Source organism: Hemitrygon akajei, chromosome 5, assembly GCF_048418815.1.
Source record: "Hemitrygon akajei chromosome 5, sHemAka1.3, whole genome shotgun sequence".
NCBI lineage: Eukaryota > Metazoa > Chordata > Chondrichthyes > Myliobatiformes > Dasyatidae > Hemitrygon > Hemitrygon akajei.
Window position 1 is genome coordinate 98,768,428 of NC_133128.1, and position 18,445 is coordinate 98,786,872.

At 41.5% G+C, this 18,445-nt stretch overlaps 1 protein-coding gene across 1 annotated transcript in view; it reads right to left on the minus strand.

The window, feature by feature from the left end:
* pdia5 (protein disulfide isomerase family A, member 5) overlaps window positions 1-18,445 on the minus strand; it is a 211,341-nt gene that overhangs the window by 106,257 nt on the left and 86,639 nt on the right. Inside the window, exons 10-11 of the mRNA XM_073046123.1 lie at window positions 5,950-6,021; window positions 1,641-1,777 (exon numbers count right to left, since the gene is read on the minus strand). Coding sequence (XP_072902224.1) covers window positions 1,641-1,777; window positions 5,950-6,021 — 209 coding nt within the window. The remainder of the gene's footprint in view (window positions 1-1,640; window positions 1,778-5,949; window positions 6,022-18,445) is intronic.

The window sequence follows — 18,445 nt, forward strand, 5'->3', positions numbered from 1 at the left end:
TGCTCTAAAAGCCATCTTGTAGGCATTTTACAACTTCGCCTACTGCACCAACCTGATTGTCCCAATCTACCTGCATACTGAAATTCCCCTGACTATCACAACATTGCCGTTTTGAGATGCATTTTCTATCTCCTGTTGTAAGTTGTGGATTACCTCTTTAGTACTGTTTAGGATTCTGTTTATAACTCCCATCAGAATCTTTTTAACCTTATGGTTTCTTAGCTCTATCCACAACGATTCTACACCTTCTGATCCTATGTTACCTTTCTAAGCATTTGATTTCACTTTTTAATCAAAAGAGCCATGTCTACCCCTCTGCCTACCTACCTGCCCTTTTGATACATTAAAAAATCCAGTTAGACTTGATTCTACAGAATTCATTGTAGAAAGCAGAGACTTCTGTTGCAAGTACAAATTGGAAAAACCCATAGTTAAATTCTATTGATGAGCCGATTTTGCCAATTAAAATGATGGGAAGATTGAAACATACAGGTGAATGTGGAAGGTGAGCAAGGGTTCAGCACCTATTCTGCTGCTGTACAAAGGGCCTGTGTAGCCTATCGCTGTTGCCGAAAGGTAGATCTCTGCACTCGAGCCATGTCTCTCTCTTTCCATCTGTTGCACGATATTACAGAGGTTCTGTGTTTATGGATTTGGACTATGGCTATGGACTTCTTCAGATTTATGATTTTTATGTTCTGTGTTGTTGCCCATTCTTTTTCATTGCTTTTTGTGCAGGGGGAGGAGTTTTGGGGATTGATGTCCCTTTTGCACTTTTGTTAGGTTTTTTGTGCAGGGGTTTGGGATGATTGAAGTTCTTGTTGTGTTTTTTGTTATTTTTTTTGTGTATGGGAATGGGGACCAATGTTCTTGTTGCGTTTTATGTGAGGGGAGGGGGTTTGGGCCATTAATGATCGTGTTGCTGTTTTTTTTTGTGTGTGTTGGGTGTGGGTTTGCTGTTGTGTGCTGGGGCAGCAGGCTGAGGGTAGCAGACATCAACAGAATCAACAAACTCATTCGTAACGTCAGTGATGTTGTTGGGGTGGAACTGGACTCTCTGACGGTGGTGTCTGAAAAGAGCATGCTGTCCAAGTTGCATGCCATTTTGGACAATGACTCCCATCCACTCCATAATGTACTGGTTAGGCACAGGAGTACATTCAGCCAGAGAATCATTCCACTGAGATATAACACTGAGTGACATAGGAAGTCATTCCTGCCTGTGGTCATCAAACTTTACAACTCCTCCCTCAGAGTGTCAGACACTCTGAGCCAATAGGCTGGCTCTGGACTTATTTCCACTTGGCATGATTAACCTATTATTATTTAATTATTTATGGTTTTATATTGCTATATTTCTACACTATTCTTGGTTGGTGCAGCTGTAACGAAACCCAATTTCCCTTGGGATCAATAAAGTATGTCTGTCTGTTAACTTAATTCAATGATATTCTTTGTTTCGTGGCTATCTGGAGAAGAAGAATCTCAAAGTTGTATATTGCATGCATACTTTGATAAAAAATGAACCTTTGAACTTTGAACCTTAAAAACAAGCAACTAATGTTGAATTTCCATAACTCTTACAGATATGTGTATAGGCGACAAAGAAAAAGACTATTTAAACTTAAGCTGTAACTTACAGGGGGCATAAAACATGACAAGCACTGATGAATGTTCCTTCAAGAAGTCATCGAAGCTATCGTCTGTTAAATGGAACACTGCAGAGTCTTGCTCTGCCCACGAGACTTCTGGGGCCTTTGGCTGTGGAGCCTGCGGGCTGATGGAAAAAGCAAATGCAACTGCATTAAGTAAATGTATGCACAAGATAAATCACAGGACAAGCTGTTGTTTGACCCTTTGATGTGACCAATACCCTCCACATCACAAGAGCATTCATTTTTAACATTATGAGCAAATCTTCTTAAGGTTGAATGAATACAGCTTGTCCAGATTAACATTCACATGGACAAAAATAAAAGATAGGTGCAAGATAACAATAGGTATACAAAATTATAAGAGATACGGATAGAGTAAATGCAGGCAAGCTTTTTTCACTGTGAAAAAGATGAGACTAGAACTAGAGATCATAGGTTAAAGGTAAAAGGTGAAATGTTTAAGGGGAACATGAGAGGGAACTTCTTCACTCAGAGGGTAGTGAGATTGTGGAATGGGCTGCCAGTGGAAGTGGTGGAAGCAGGCTCAATTGTAATGTCGAAGAGAAATTTGGATAAGTACATTGTTAGGCGGGGTATGGAGGGCTATGGTCAAGGTGCAGGTCAATGGGACCAGACAGATTAATGGTTCGGTATTGTCTAGACAAACTCTGCCATGGACAGTCCCAAACCCAGCTGCCAAAGGGAGAGTGTGTTGGGCATAGGGCTAGCAGGTTTTCCTGTAAAAACTCAGAGCTACTGAAATGCCAGCAGAAACACTGAAGTCCTTACTTCTGGGAGAGGAAAGATCTTCAAAGAGGGGCTATACCTTGGGACAACTTGAAAGACTGACCCAAGACAGAGGACACTGGTGTTGCCTGTATGCAGTCGCCAGAGTGAGGAGTCAAAAGCTGTTGCTCTTCACCATGAGTGATATGGTGCAGCATCCAGAACGAAGACGATGCTGCCCTCCCAGGGTTTCACTTGGCAGAAAACAAGCTCTATTGAGGCTGACTACAGATTATTTTGGCAGCATTCAATGGACTCGGGCCTCAAGCTGCGGGGTCGCTTGCTTTTCAGCTGCTGGGGAGAGGCGTCAGAGTAATTGTGCTCTACCGGGGGTGGCACACTGCAGTGGTGGTCGACTGAAGATTTCGACTGATAGGTCAACAAGATGGGTCCGGACTATATACATATATATTTGTTTGGTTGCGTTTTTACTAATATTCTATATGTGCCTGTACTGGGCCTCTAAGTCATAGTATTGCCTAGCAGATGCTGGGGTGGGTGTTGGGGCCGGTGGAGAGATGACCCTGGTGGGTTGGGAGGTCTGTTATTCTACATAGGTTTGTGTGAGAACTCAGCGTCAAGCCACGGCATCATGGCGGTGACATTATTCAATAAATATGCTCTTGTGTGTGACTGTTGGAATGGTGTTTTGCACCTTGACCCCAGAGTAATGCTGTCTCATTTGGCTGTATTCATGGTTTTCATGTATGGTTGAATGACAATTAAACTTGAATTTAATTGAATTGGACGGAGTTAAGATGGCACCAATTACTGTCTCTTTGAGCTCATCTGTGGAACCAGCTTAAATTCCTCTCTTTAATGTCTCTTTATCCTCTTCAGGGTGGCTGGGGTTCTACTGATGTCTACTGCGATCATGGCGATCATTTCCTGCTCTTGGAGCTCACCGACCGACAGGCCGTTCCTGACATTCTCCAGGTACAGCTCTGTGGACGACTGACTCCAGGCCACTGGTGCCAACTGACATATCGCAAGAGAAGAAACAGCAGGATTTTGTGGCACAGATGCTGCGAATGGAGGTCCCTGTAGCCAAATGACCACTTTCTCTCAATGGTGGGGAGAGTTTGTTGCCGATTCTCAGAATAAAAACCATCGCGGTAGACTATAGCACAGTGACTGTTAGTCTCCCCCTTTCCCTGTGAAATGGCTGACACCTCTCTGTCCCTTGTTAGTGAGAAAGAGCTCGTGGCATGTCAAACTGTCGGCTAAACAACAGTTTTTGTTGACTGCAGATCATGGTCCCTTAGTGCTTTGCAGTTGTTTGGTGGGTGGTGGGCGCTGATGCTCTTTGCTGAAATAGGTGGGGAGGGGGAAGGTTAATGCTTGCTGCTGCTTGTATGGGGGAGGGGGAGTGGGGAGCTTTGCGGTGTGGTGACCCACTTTCTGCACAGGCGAACCGGCTCACAAATAGCCCACGTGCGGGGAGAGACTTTGGTAATGCACCTCTGACATCATTTCTGCCTGGAGAGGGCGGGAACTAGGGATTAAAAGCCAGCGCCGCGAAGTTTGAATAAACTCGTCTCGAAACGACTTACCGACTGTGTGTCGTTGTTTCTAGCTCTGTATGTAGTACATCGCTACAGCGGTTCTGATGTTTTTCTGTCATTCCTTCTTTTGGAGTTCTTCTGATGTTCGTGGATGTTTGTGAAGACAAGTATTTCAGGTTGTACACTGTATATTATTCTCGGGTAATAAATGGAACCAATCAGCCATTGATTTGATTTGATATGAATTGAATTAAAGAGGTATAGTCAAGATAGCTGTGGAACTGGTAGGTTTATAAAAGATGGTGGCTGACAGTTTGTCGCCAGATATGGAGACAAGTGATTGGGAAAGGAGTGAGAGACATCAAAAATGGACCAAGTGAAGTTAAGGGCAGTGTGGAAGTTGGAGACAAGGTTGATGAAATTGGCACGAGCTCAGCATGGGTGCATGAAGCAACCCCAATGCAGTTGTCAATGTAGTGAAGGAAAAGTTGGAGAGCATTACCAAAGAAGACTTGGAACATGGAGTGTTCTCCATAGCCACAGAAAAGGTTTCAAAGGTACATTTAATGTCAGAGAAAAGTATATAATGTACATCCTGAAATGCCTTTTCTTTGCAACCATCCATGAAAACAGAGTACTCCAAAGAATGAATGACAGTTACATGTTGGAACCCGAAAGATCCCAACTCCCAGCTTCCCTCCCTCCTGCGCCTAAGCAGCAGCAAGCAACAATCCCCCCTCCCTCCATCGGCAAAAAAAAACTTCCGCAACCACCACTGAGCACTCAATCGTGAGCAAAGCAACAGTAAAGACACAGACTTGCAGTACTCCAAAGACAACATAGTTCACCCGGCATTCAACATACTACAGGCGAATAATAAGGGAGAAAGAGTTGTCTCTATTTCACAGGGAAAGGGGAGACATGACAAACAACTTGCTGGTTTCCGATGTTAAAAGTCTATTATGTCGCTTTTTTTGAGCTCTGGGGCTGGGGCCATATGGGTGCCCATGGATCTGGAGAATGTGGGAGGAGCTGAGAGAGAAATTCTTGAGGATGAGGACCAATTCTGGCAGACAGAGGAGGGTGGTGGTGGAGGGAACTTGGTTGATTCTTCCATTGAGAAGGAAGCAGAGAGCTCTAAGGCCTTCTTGATGTGATATAGAACTGTATAGGGTCTGGATATCCATTGTGAAAATGAGGTGGTCAGGGCCAGGGCCAGGGAATTGAAAGTTAGCAAGATCGAGAGCATGAGAAATGTCATGGATATAGGTGGGAATGGACTGAAGCAAGGGTGATAGAATGGAGTAGGGGTGTGAGGACAATGAGTTCAGTGGGCAGAAGCAGGCAGAGACAGTGGGACGACCCAATATACACTAACTGGACACCTTATTATGTACGGAAGTGCAACCTGGTGTGTTCTACTACTGCTGTAATCCATCATGTTGTGCATTCAAGATGCTCACTTGCACACCACTTTTGTAAAGCGTGGTCGATTTGAGTTAACGTCACTATGAACCAGTCTGGCCATTCTCCTCTGACCTCTCTCATTAAAATATTTTTGCTCGCAGAATTGCCACTCATTGATCTTTTTTCTACACCATTCTATGTAAACCCTAGAGACTTTTGTGCATGAAAATCCCAGGTCAGCAGGTTCTGAGGTGCTCAAACCACCTCGCCTGGCACCAATCATTCCACGGTCAACATCATCTAGTTCATACTTCTTTCCATTCTGATGTCTAGTCTGAGCCACAAGTGAAACTCCTGACCATGTCTACATTCTTTTTTTGCATTTAGTTTTCGCTACATGATTGATTAGATATTTGCATTCTCAAGCAGATGTACAGGTGTACTTAATGAAGTGGCCATCGAGTGTAGTTAGACCACCACCAAAGGTAGGTTTGTAAATTTTAAGCTGTGAAGCATTTATTATTGTAAAAAATAAGCTGGAAAAATTAATGTGATTATTTATAGGCGTGAGTATTGCTCAAAGAATCAACACTTACTTTTTCATCCATTCAACAAAATCTTGGGCTGTAGCTCCATAGTTTTCAAAATTAAAAAGGAACTTCCCCTTCCTTTGAAAGAAGCCAGAGAATAAGACAAATGTCACGTTAACCAGTTCAAGATTGTTTAACGTCAATTCCAATACACAAGTGCAAAGGAGCCTCAAATAGTTGTTACTGCAGATGCAATGCAGTAAGTAACAGAGTAAGATAAGAACACAACAAATATAAATATATAAAACATCTTATATAGATAGATTACGTATATGCCCATAAAATAATACAAGTTACAGGCGTGCCTGTACATAAGGTGACTGATAGGAAATGATAAAGGAGTGGTGGTGGGGTGGGGGGTAGTGGAGAGTTCATGCAACTATCGGCACTGCACTCAACTCACAATCTCTTCTTAACAAAACAAAGTTTTAAGGTCATAGGACACAGGAGCAGAATTAGGCCAGTCTTATTTATTATTTATTATCTTGGCTTATTTATTATCGCTCTCAACCCCATTCTCCTGCATCTCCCTGTAACCTTTGACACTCTTTCTAATCAAGAACCTATCAACGCTCGGATCTGAGGTACTCAGATTTCCAGCTTCTGCAGATTTTCTCTTGTTTGTGATTGAAGAACCTATCAACCACCACTTAAATATACCCAATAACTTGGCCTCCACAGCTGCCTGTAGCAATGAATTCCACAGATTCACCAACCTCTGGCTAATGAATTTCTTTGGCATCTCTGTTCTAAAGGAATATCCTTGTATTCTGAGACTGTGCCCTTTGCACCCAGATTTTCCCTCTGTAGGAAACATCTTCTCCACATCCACTCTATCTAGGCCTTTCAATATTCCCCAGGTTTCAATGAGATTCCCCCTCATTTATCTCAACTCCAGCAAGTAAAGGCCAGAGATTTCAAACGTGCCTCATACATTAACCCTTTTATTCTTGGGATCATTCTTGTGAATGTTCTCTGGACCCTCTCCAATTCAAACATAGCCTTTCCTAGATAAGGGGCCCAAAACTGCTCACAATACTCCAAGAGTAGCCTGACTAATGCCTTATAAAACCTCATTATTACATTCTTGCTTTTATATTCTAATGCTCTTAAAATGAATGTTAACATTTCATTTACTTCCTTATCACTGACTCAACCTTTATGTTAACCTTTAGGGAATCCTGCACAAGGACTCCCAAGTCCCTTTACACCTCTGATCCTGAAAACTTTTCATACACCAAGGAATGGAGAAAGGAATTGAAATCTATTTAACTTGCTGATCAACATAGAATCAATCCAATATTTTTAAATATTATTCATCTATTTCAAAGATATCAGTGTATTTTCCAAAGATAGCACTCTGATAATTTAGTGTAATTAGAAGCAAGTTTTCGGAGGTCAGGAGAAACAAACAAATTCTTGTGCTTAAGGAAATTTTAAAATTTCCAATTTAGCAGTTAAATTTTCTGATTACTTTCTGAAAAAAAGAGTTCTAAAAAGAATCTCAGGAAGCCTCTTAAAGAAGTGAATTATAAGCAAACCAGTCAGTATCATTTTATAAATATATTTTGTGAACATTTTCAATTTTTTTCCAAATTGCAGCAGTTTCATAAAATTCCAATTCAAGTTCAAAGTTTTCCAAAGGATCAGGTTTCTCAGCACTTCCAAAGAGCATAAGACATAAGAGCAGAATTAGGCCATTCAACCCATTGAGTCTGTGCCACCATTCCAATATACTGATTTATTAACACCCTTCAATCCCATTCTACTTTCTTCTCCCTATAACCTTTGAAGCCCCAACCAAGAATCCATCAACCTTCATGTTAAATATACTCAATGACTTGGCCATCACAACCATCTGTGGCAATGAATTCCATAGACTCAGCACTCACTGGCTAAGAAATTCCTTCTCAACTCTGTCTAAAATGAACATCCCTCTATTCTGAGGCTGTGTCCTCTGGCCCTAGACTTACTCACTATAGGAATAATCCTCTCCACATCCACTTTGTCTTGGCCTTTCAATATTCAATAGGTTTAAGCGAGATTCCCTCTAATTCTTCTGAACTCCTTGCTCTTATATTCTAGTCCCCTCAAATTAAGGCTAACATTGCATTTGCCTTCCTTACAAATGACTCAATCTACAAGTTAACCTTTAGGAAATCCTGCACAAGGACTCCCAAGACCCTCTGGACCTCTGATTTTTGAATTTTCTGCCCATTTAGAAAATAGTCTATGCCTTTAGTCCTTTTCCAAAGTGCATGACTATACACTTCTCTACACTACATTCCATCTGCCACTTCTTTGTCCATTCTCTCAATCTGTCCAAGTCCTCCTACAGACCCCTGGGTTCCTCAACTACTTGTCTCTCCACCTATCTTCGTATCACCTGCGAACCTGGCCACAAAGCCACCAATTCTATCATCCAAATCATTGGCATACAGTATAACGTGAACAGCAGTGACAGCAGTACCGAAGACCGCAGACCACTAGTCATTGGCAGCCAACCAGAAAAAACCCTCTTTATTCCCACTCTTTGCCTCTGGACAGTCAGCCAATGTTCTAACTATGCTATTATTTTTCCTGTAATACCATGGGATCTTCTCTCGTAAAGCAGCTTCAGGTGCAGCACCTTGTCAAAGGTCTTCTGAAAATCCAAGTAAACAACATGCACTGACTCTCCTTTGTTTATCTTGCCTGTTATTTCCTCAAAGAATTCCAACAGATTTGTCAGGTAAAATTTTCCCTTAAAGAAACCATGCTGACGACCTACTTTTTCATGCACCAAGTACCCCGAAACCTTATCCTTATTAATGGACTCCAGTATCATCCCAATCACTTAAGTGAGGCTAACTGGCTCACAATTTCCTTTTTTCTGAAGGAATGGGGTGACATTTCAATTTTCCAGTCCTCCAGAACTATTCCTAAACCTAGCAATTCATAAAGGATAATTTCTAATGCCTCTACACTCACTTCAGCTACCTCTTTCGGAACCCTGGGGTGTAGTCTATTCATCTAGGTGACTAATCTATCTTCAGACCTTTCAGCTTACCAAGCAACTTCTCCTTAGTAATAGCAACCACGTTCACTTCTGCCCTGTGACACACTCGAATATCTGGCATACTGCTGGTGTTTTCTGCAGTGAAGACTGATGCAAAATACTTATTCAGTTCATCTGCAATTTCTTTATCCCCCATTACTACCTATCCAGCATCATTGCCTTGTGGTTCAATATCCATTCTTGCCTTTTACTCTTTATACCTTTGAAAAAATGTTGGTATCTTCTGATATTATTGGATATCTTACCTTCATCTTTCATCTTTTCTCTCCAATTTTTTTAGTTGTCTTCCATTGGTATTTAAAAGCTTACCAATCCTCTAACATCTCAGTAATTTTTGCTCTATGATATGTCTTCTCTTTTCCTTTCCTTCTGTCTTTGACTTCCCTTGTCAGCCAAGGTTGCCTCATCCTCCTTTTAGAATACTTCATCTTTGGGATGTATCTATCCTGCACCTTCCGAATTGGCCCAAAAACTCCAGTTCTGCTGTCACCTCTAACAGGGTCCCATTTCCAATCAACTTTGGCCAGCTCCTGTCTCATGCTTCTATAACTCTCTTAACTCCACCGCAAAACTGATACACCTGACTTTATTTTCTCCCTCTTAAATTGCAGAGTGAATTCTATCATACTATGATCACTGCTTCTTAAAGATTCCCTTTACTGAAGCTCTCTGATCAAACCTGGCTCATTACACAATATCCAATCTAGAACTACCTATTCCTAGCAAGCTCAACTACAAGCTGCTCTAAAAAGTCACCTCAAAAGCAATCTACAAATTCCCTTTCTTGAGATCCAGCACTAACCTGAGCTTTCCAATCTATCTGCATATTGAAAACCCCTAGGACTATTGCAACATTGCCTTCATTACATGCCTTTTCTAATTCCTGTTGAAATTTGTATGCCTCATTTGGCTACTATTTGGGGACATGTATGTAACTCCCATCATGGTCTTTTTACCTTTGCAATTTCTCAATCTATCCACGACTATTCTACATTTTACGATCCTATGTTCCATCTTTGAGGATTTGCTTTCTTTTTTACCAACAGAGCCACCCCATCCCCTCTGCCAATCTGCCCATCCTTTCAATACAATGGATGTTAAACTCTGAACGATGATCCCCTTTCAGCTATAACTCAGTAATGCCCACAATGTCATACCTACGAATCTGTAACTGTGCTACAAGTTCATCTGTCTTTTTTTGTATTCTGTGTGCATTCAAATATAACACTTTCAGTTCTGTATTTGTCACTCTTTGCAATTTTGTATCCCTGTTACAATGCAACTTATCCCACTGACTGCAATTTTGCCCTGTTATCTGCCTGTCCTTCCTCACAGTCTCACTCCACATTGCATCAACTTGTATACCAATTGCCCCATCATCAGCCCTATCACTTCAGTTCCCATCACCCCACCAAATTAGATTAAAACCTCCCCAACAGTTTGAGCAAAGCTGCCCGTAAGGGTATTGGTGCCCCTCGGGTTCAGGCATAAAAAGTCCTTTTTATACAGATCTGAATGATCCAGTCAACTGAAACCTTGCACCATGAAACCACTCCCTCAGCTACTCATTCAGATGTACTGTTATCATTTCTCAGCTCTGACTAGCACAATGCATTGGGAATAAGTAATCCAGAGAAAACTACCTTGGAGGTCCTGCTCTTCAGCCTCTTCCTTAACTCACTGCGCAGGAAAAGGGAGGGTGAGTAGTCAGGACTTGTGGTACATATTGGTACCAACAACATAAGTAGAAAACAGATTACAGGGAGTTAGAAAGCAAACTGAGAAGCAGGTCTGAAAGGGTAGTAATCTTGGGATTGTTGCCTGTGCCACACAACAGTGAGGACAGGAATAGAATGAGATGGCAGATAAATATGTGGCTGAAGAATTGGAGCAGAGGACAGGGATTCAAATTTCTGGATAATTGAGACCTCTTCTGGAGCAGGTGTGACCTGTACAAAAAGGACAGGTTGCACTTGAATCTGAGAGGGACCAATATTCTTCTGGGCAGGTTTACTAGAGCTGTTGGGAGTGGTTTAAACCAATATGGCAGGGGAATAGGAACCAGTAAGATAGAGCTGAGGATGATCCCGCAGGGTTACAAGTATATGACAGGTGTAACATGAATTTAAGTAAGGACAAGCCAATGACTGGGTACAAATGCAGACAAAGCAAAGAGTTAAATGGTCCTACAGAGGCAAAATTCAAAAGGATGAAGAACTGCAGGACTGAAGGTGCTGTATTTAAATACACGTAGCATTCGGAATTAGGTGGATGAAGTGGCACAATTAGAGTTTGGTTAGGATGGCGTTGTGGGCATCACTGAGTCGTGGCTGATAGAAGGTCATAGTTGGGAGTTTAACATCAAAAAATATTGAAGGAACAGACAGGAAGGCATAGACAGTGGTGTGGCTCTGTTGGTAAGAAATGGAATTACGCCTCAGAAAGAGGTGACACAGGGTCAAAGAATATTGAATCTTTGTGGGTGGAGTTAAGAAACTGCAAGGGTGAAAATACCATTATGGGAATCATATATAGGCCTCCAAATAGTAGACTGCAAAGGGAGCTGGAAAAGGCATGTAATAAGGGTAATGACACAACTGTAACAGGGGATTTCAATATGCAAGGAGATTGGGAAAATCAGATTGGTGTTGGATCGCAAGAGAGGGAATATGTTGTGGGCCTATAAGAATGGCTTTTTAGAGCAGCTTGCGCTTGAGCCTACTCAGGGAAAGGCTATCTTAGATTAGGTGTTGTGTAACAACCCAGATCTTATTAAAGGAACCTTGAGGAGGCAGTGATCATAATTATTGAATTCATACTGCAATTTGAGAGGGAGAAGCATAAATCACATGTATCAGTATCACAATGGAATAAATAGAATTACAGAGGTATGGGAGAGGGGCTTGCCCAGGTGGATTAGAGAGGGCTACTGGTGGGGATGAAGGCAGAGCAGAGATGGTTGAAGTTTCTGGGAATAGTACACAAGGTGCAGGATAGAAAAACTTGTTCTCAATTGTCAGGGCTAGGCAACCATGGCTAACAAGGACTGCATAAAAGTCAAGAAAAGGTCATATAAGGCAGCAAAAGTTGGACGATAAGGAAGCTTTTAAAATCTAACAAAAGGCAACTAAAAAAGTTATAAGGAAAAAGACGAAACATGAGGGTAAACTAGCCAAAAATCTAAAGCAGGATATAAAAGCTTTTTCAGTTATACAAAGAGTAGGACAGAAGTGAGAGTTGATATTGGACTACTGGAAAATGCTGGTTAGGTGGTAATGGGGGACAATGAAATCACAGATAACTTAATAAGTACTTTGCAAGTGTCTTCACTGTAGAAGACACAAGCAGTGTGCCAGAGGACTGTGAGTGTCAGGGAGCAGGAGTAATTGCCATTGCTATTACAAAGGAAAAAGTGCCAGGCAAACTGAAAGGTCTTAAGGTGGATAAGTCACCTGGACCAGGTGGACCACATCCCAGAGTCCTGACAGAGGTTGCTGAAGAGGTAACAGATGCATTGGCCATGATCTTTCAAGAATCACTTGATTCTGGCATGGTCCCAGAAGGCTGGTAGATTACAAATGTCATTCCACTGTTTAAGGGAGGAAGGCAAAAGAATGGAAATTATAGACCAGTTAGCCTACCCTCAGTGGTTGGAAAGTGTTGGAGTTTATTAATAAGGATGAAGTTTCAGGGTACTTGGAGATTAATGATAAAATAAGTCAAAGTCAGCATGGTTTCTGTAAAAGGAAATCTTGCCTGTTTTGCAGAAGTAACAAGCAGGGTGGACAAAGGAGAGGCAGTGAATGTCATTTACTTGGATTATCAGAAGGCATTTGATAAGGTGCTTAACAAGCTAACTCCTATGGCATGGATAGAAGAATTGCTGACAAGAAGGAGGCAGCGAGTGGGAAGAAATGCTTCTTCTATTTGGCTGCCAGTGGTATTCCTCAGGGGTCAGTATTGGGACCGCTACTTTTCACATTGTTTGTCAATGATTTAGATAATGGAATTGATGGTTTTGTGGCAAAGTTTGTGAATGATACAAAGATAGGTGGAGGGGTAGGTAGTGCTGAGGAAGCAATGTGATTGCTGCAAGACCTAGACAAATTGGAAGAATGGGCAAAAAATGCAGCAGTGTTGGGAAATGTATGACAATACTTTTTGGTAAAAGGAACAATAGTGCTGACTATTATCTAAATGGGGAGAAAATTCAAACATCAGAGTGGCAGAGGGACTTAGGAGTCTTCATACAAGACTCCCAGAAGGTTAATTTGTAGGTTGAGACTATGCTAAAGAAGGCAAATGCAATGTTGGCATTTATTTTAAGGGGAAGAGAATTTAAAAGCAAGGAGAAAATTCTGAGCCTTTATAAGAGACTAGTTAGGCCACACTTGGAGTATTGTCAGCAGTTTTGGGGTCCGTATCTCATTGGATGTTTTGAAGCGAGTTCAGAGGAGGTTCACGAGAATTATTCCAGGAATGAAGGGGTTAACATGAGGGACATATAGCAGATTTGGGGCTGTATTCACTGGAATTTAGAAAAATGCAGGGGAATCTCAATGAAATCTACCGAATGTTGAAAGGACTAGATAAAGGTGGATGTGGAGAGGATGTTTCCTTTGGTGGAAATATCTAGAACTAGAGAGCACAGTCTCAAAATTGAAGGGCAACCTTTTAGAACAGAGGTACGGAGGATTTTTTTAGCCAGAGAGTAGTGAATCTGCAGAATGCTCTGCTATAGACTACAGTGGAGGTCAAGTCTATGGGTATATTTAAAGTGGAAGTTAATAGTTTCTTGATTGGTCAAGGCTTCAAAGGATATGGCAAGAAGGCAGGTGTATGGGGTTCAGTGGGATCAGACATGATGGAATGGCAGAGCAGACTCAATGGGATGAATGGCCTAATTCTGCTCTTGTATCTTATGGTCTTATGAACCTCTTCCCCTTTTCTACCTTTGAACTGTGCACCACGACTTCTGGCTGCTCACCCTCTCTCTTCAGAATCTTATGCAGCCGCTTTGAGACATCCTGGACCCTAGCACCTGGGAGGCAACATACCATCTCCTGGCTGCTCTTTAGATGGTTGTCAGGCTCCCTAACCTTGAATCTCTTATCACCAGCTTGACATCACCCTTCCTTGCTGAGCCTCAAGAGTTCCACTGGCCTGGCTGCTGCACTGTGATAGGTCATTTCTCCCCCACCAGTAATATCCAATGTTGTATACTTGTTGCTGAAGGGATTGGCCACAGTGGAACTATGCACTAACTGCGTACTCCCGTCACCCATCTACTATCTGAAACCTATATTCTAGGTCAGTAGAAGTCTCATCAAAGAGGTTTTCTGCCTCTTGGAAGATTCTGAGTACATCCAGCTTGAGCTCCAATTTCTTGCACAAAGTATCTGCCAACTACTATTGTCACTATCACAAACTTCTCCTGTTCATACAGCATAGGTGATCCTTGCCTTTATAAATAAACCCCAAAAATGCGAAGTTGAGATATCAATGTTTATAATTTGATCTCAACTGGCATGCACTACACTTTCGGAAAGATGTCAAACCCTTGGGAAGCTCCAAAGGTTTGTTAGTTAGATTGAGTGTCATAGGAAGTCATTCCTGCCTGTGGCCATCAAACTTTACAGCTCCTCCCTCGGAGTGTCAGACACCCTGAGCCAATAGGCTGGTCCTGCACTTATTTCCACTTGGCATACTTTACCTATTATTATTTAATTATTTATGGTTTTATATTGCCATATTTCTACACTATCCTTGGTTGGTGCGACTGTAACAAAACCCAATTTCCCTCGGGATCAATAAAGTATGTCTGTCTGTCTCTTGGAACATGCGACTTCAATGACTTAAGGGAGTGATGCTCACTCGTATTCTTCATCTTGAACAGGGAAAATAAACAGAGGTATTCAACATTAATGATAACTCTTGAATAAATGAATACTAACTGCCTCCATTGGCAAAAGTATTAATAACTATGTGACACAGATTCAAGATAATTGGCTAAAACACTTAAATGTGGGGGACGTGGGGAGAAATAGAAGCTTTTTTTAAATGGCAAATTGTAATTAGGAACGTACTGCCTGTAAGGGCTATGGAAGCAAATTCAAGAATGATTTTCAAATGGGAATTGAACATATGCATTAAAAAGAGAAATTGTGCAGGGCTAAAGGGAAAGATGATTTGGTGATTCGGTCTAATTGGTAGCTCTTTCAAAGAGCTGTATAGGCACAATAGGCTAGATGGCCTCTGTAATACTGTAGGATTCTGTAAAAATAATTAATTCCCATGAGCATATTACTTTGAAATGCTGACATTGGCCTAAACTCTCTGACACATGCAGAATGGAAGCCAGAATTTCCATTTGTGATTGTATTAATAGAATACACTTAATGGAAATGCATATTTGTCAACATGATGAGAGAGATAATCAAGATCGTCTCTACTGCACATAGACAATCCGTCTATTAACGAGAGGAAAAATGTACAGAGGTTAGCCAAAAGCTTGCACAATTTGTAACTCTACACAAACTCCATGCTCTTATCTATGGGAAGAGAGAAAATTTGCCAGGGAAAAGTATATTAAATATTTCTCAGCTTCTTCATTTTCCTGTTTCACTAACTGTCTTGCATTTTGAGTGAAGAAGTGTTTTGAAAATGACTTGCTAAGCTGCACAAAAAAATGAGCTGAGGTGACGGCATGGTAGCATAGGGACCGGGGTTTAATTCCTGTCACTGTAAGGAATTTGTACGTTCTCCTCGTGATCACGTGGGTTTCCTCCAACTGCTCTGGTTTCCTCCCACATTCCAATGATGTGCAGATAAGCCAAATAGGTTAAATCGGGTGGTGCAGGTTTGCAGAACCGGAAGGGCCTGTTACCATGCTGTATCTCTAAATAAGTTTCTTTAAAATGACATTATGAGCTGCAATATTTTGATCAAGCAAAATCCCTTATGCTCTTAAAATACACTTCAGGTTGTGTATTGCTGTTTCCTCAGCAAGTATTTTCAAACAGTGGGTAGCTCTGCAGCAAGTCTCAGGCCAATTTGAGGTTGTGACCTTTCCCACTATGGAAAGTAAATGATGTAATCCAAAACTGGCAATTCTCCTTGTCAGTGATATCACTGAAGTGAGCCAGAGAGAAGGAAATATTAAACAGAGAAGAAATTTATTTAAAATAGTCAAGTGTATCAGTAGAATCTTCCTCATTATTTTTGACCTCTGATAAAGGTCCAACTCCTAAAAAATGGAGCAATAGATAGCAAGGTTTTAGCTGATGGCATTGTACAGTCTGATAAGATCCAATAGTAACAGAAACTTACAAAACATGAAGCCATTAGGCCTACCACATACAAGTCAACTCATAGATATCAAAGTTAAGAGAACAGTGAGATAATGGATATGCTACTAGAAGATCATTCACGGGATTGAACTACTGATTATAAACACATTGTTTGCTCTGTGTGTGACTCCAGACTTACTAAAGAGATTGACTTATAACAGCCTCTTCAGTTAGACCATAAAATTAAGTCACTTGACTCATTAAGTCAGCTCTGCCAGTTGATCATGGCTGATCTACTTATCCTCTGTTCCTATGTCTTATGGTCTCAAGCCATTTACCGCTCCTCAGCTAATCAAGATCCCGCTGCTACCCTTGATGTCACCTATTATGTGTCTTCTGCAATCCTAAAGAAACTATTCCTAATATATTCTCATCCAAATCATTAATATAGATGACAAATGTTGGGGAGCTCATTGAAACTTATCAAATATTGAAAGGCCTGGATAGAGTGCACAAGGACAGGACATTTCCGATGGTGGGGAAGTCTAAGAACAGAGGGGACAATGTCCGAGTAGATCATCTCTTCAGAACAGAGATGAGGAGGAATTTCTTTAGCAGAATTAATTGCCACAGACAGCTGTGGGGGCCAAGTCACTGGGTGCGTATAAGCATAGCTGGATAGGTTGTTGATTAGAAAGGGTGTCAAAGGCTATGAGTAGAAGGCAGGAAATGAGGTTGAGAGCCATGATGGAATGGTAGTACCGATTCAGTGGGCTGAATGGCCTAATTCTGCTCCTATATCTTATGATCTAAATGGTTACTATAGATGCCCAACACTAACCCCTGGGGTACACTACTATCAACAGATCTCCTGTCTGAGAAACATCCTTCCACCATCACACTATGTTTCCCACCATCCAGTCAATTTTGTACCTTGTTTGCTAACTTCAAAACATCACTGCATGCTATTTGCTCTAGCCTCCTACAGCAGCCTACTACACAGAACCTTGCTCATCTGCCTTAATGAATCCAGTAGAGTTTCTGCCTCCATTATGTTCCCAGACCCCATCGTCAACAGGTGGAAAGATTTTTCATCAACTCCCATTAATCCTTCTGTTACCTTAAACCTATAGTCACTAATTGCTGCTGGAAATAAATCCTTCCTGCTCACCACCTGCTTCTCAGCATATAATTCAATCAAATTTCTTCACAGACTTCAGAGGACAAAAATCTCAACTTTGCCAACATTTCCTCATCATTAAGCCTCAGCAGGTCTGGCAAAATTATTGTTATCTGCTATGCAATGGCCGATGTGATTATAACCCTGACTATATTCCCACCTGCCTTCAGTAATCTTTCACTCTGCTTGGTTATTACAAATCTTCCTACTGCTGCCTACAAACAATCTCCATCCACAAACTTTTGAAGAGTTCTTTAAAGACTCAAAACAATGAAGAGGAAGAATTACCACAAATAACAGATCACAACCCAAAACCTATTCCCTTTTTTCTAGGCATTTCAGATTGAATTACTGGCATTAGACTCTGAGTAACTCCTCTTCTTCACCAAAAGTGCAGTCATAGTGACTGACAAACTCCAGAAGTTCTGCAAATGCTGAAAATCTTGAGGAATGCCCAAATTGCTGGAGGAACTCAACAGGTCAGGTAGTATCTATGAAGAGGAATAAGCAGCTGAATTTTTGGCTGAGACCCTTCAGCAGGTCTGGAAAGGAAGGGGACAGAAGCCAGAATAAGAATTATGAAGGGGGAGGGAAAGGAGGGCATGCTAGCAGGTGATAAGTGAGACCAAGCATCTGTGGGGAGGGGAGGTGAGGGGATGGGGGAAAATGAATGGGTGGGTGAAGGAGGGATGAAGAAAGAAGCTGGAAAATAATAGGTAGAAGAGATAAAGAATTGAAGAAAAAAGAATCTGATAGGACAATGTACCATGGGAAATAGGGAAAGAGGAGGGGAACCAGAGGGGCAGGTGAAAAGAACAGAAGGGGTGAGAGGGCAGCAAGAATGGGAATGGAAAAAGAGAGAAGGGGGAGGGGGTAAAAATGACCAGAAGTTATTGATATTAATGTTCATGCCATCGCAAAGGAGGCTACGCAAAGATGAGATGTTACTCCTCCAACCTGAGTGTGGCCTCATCA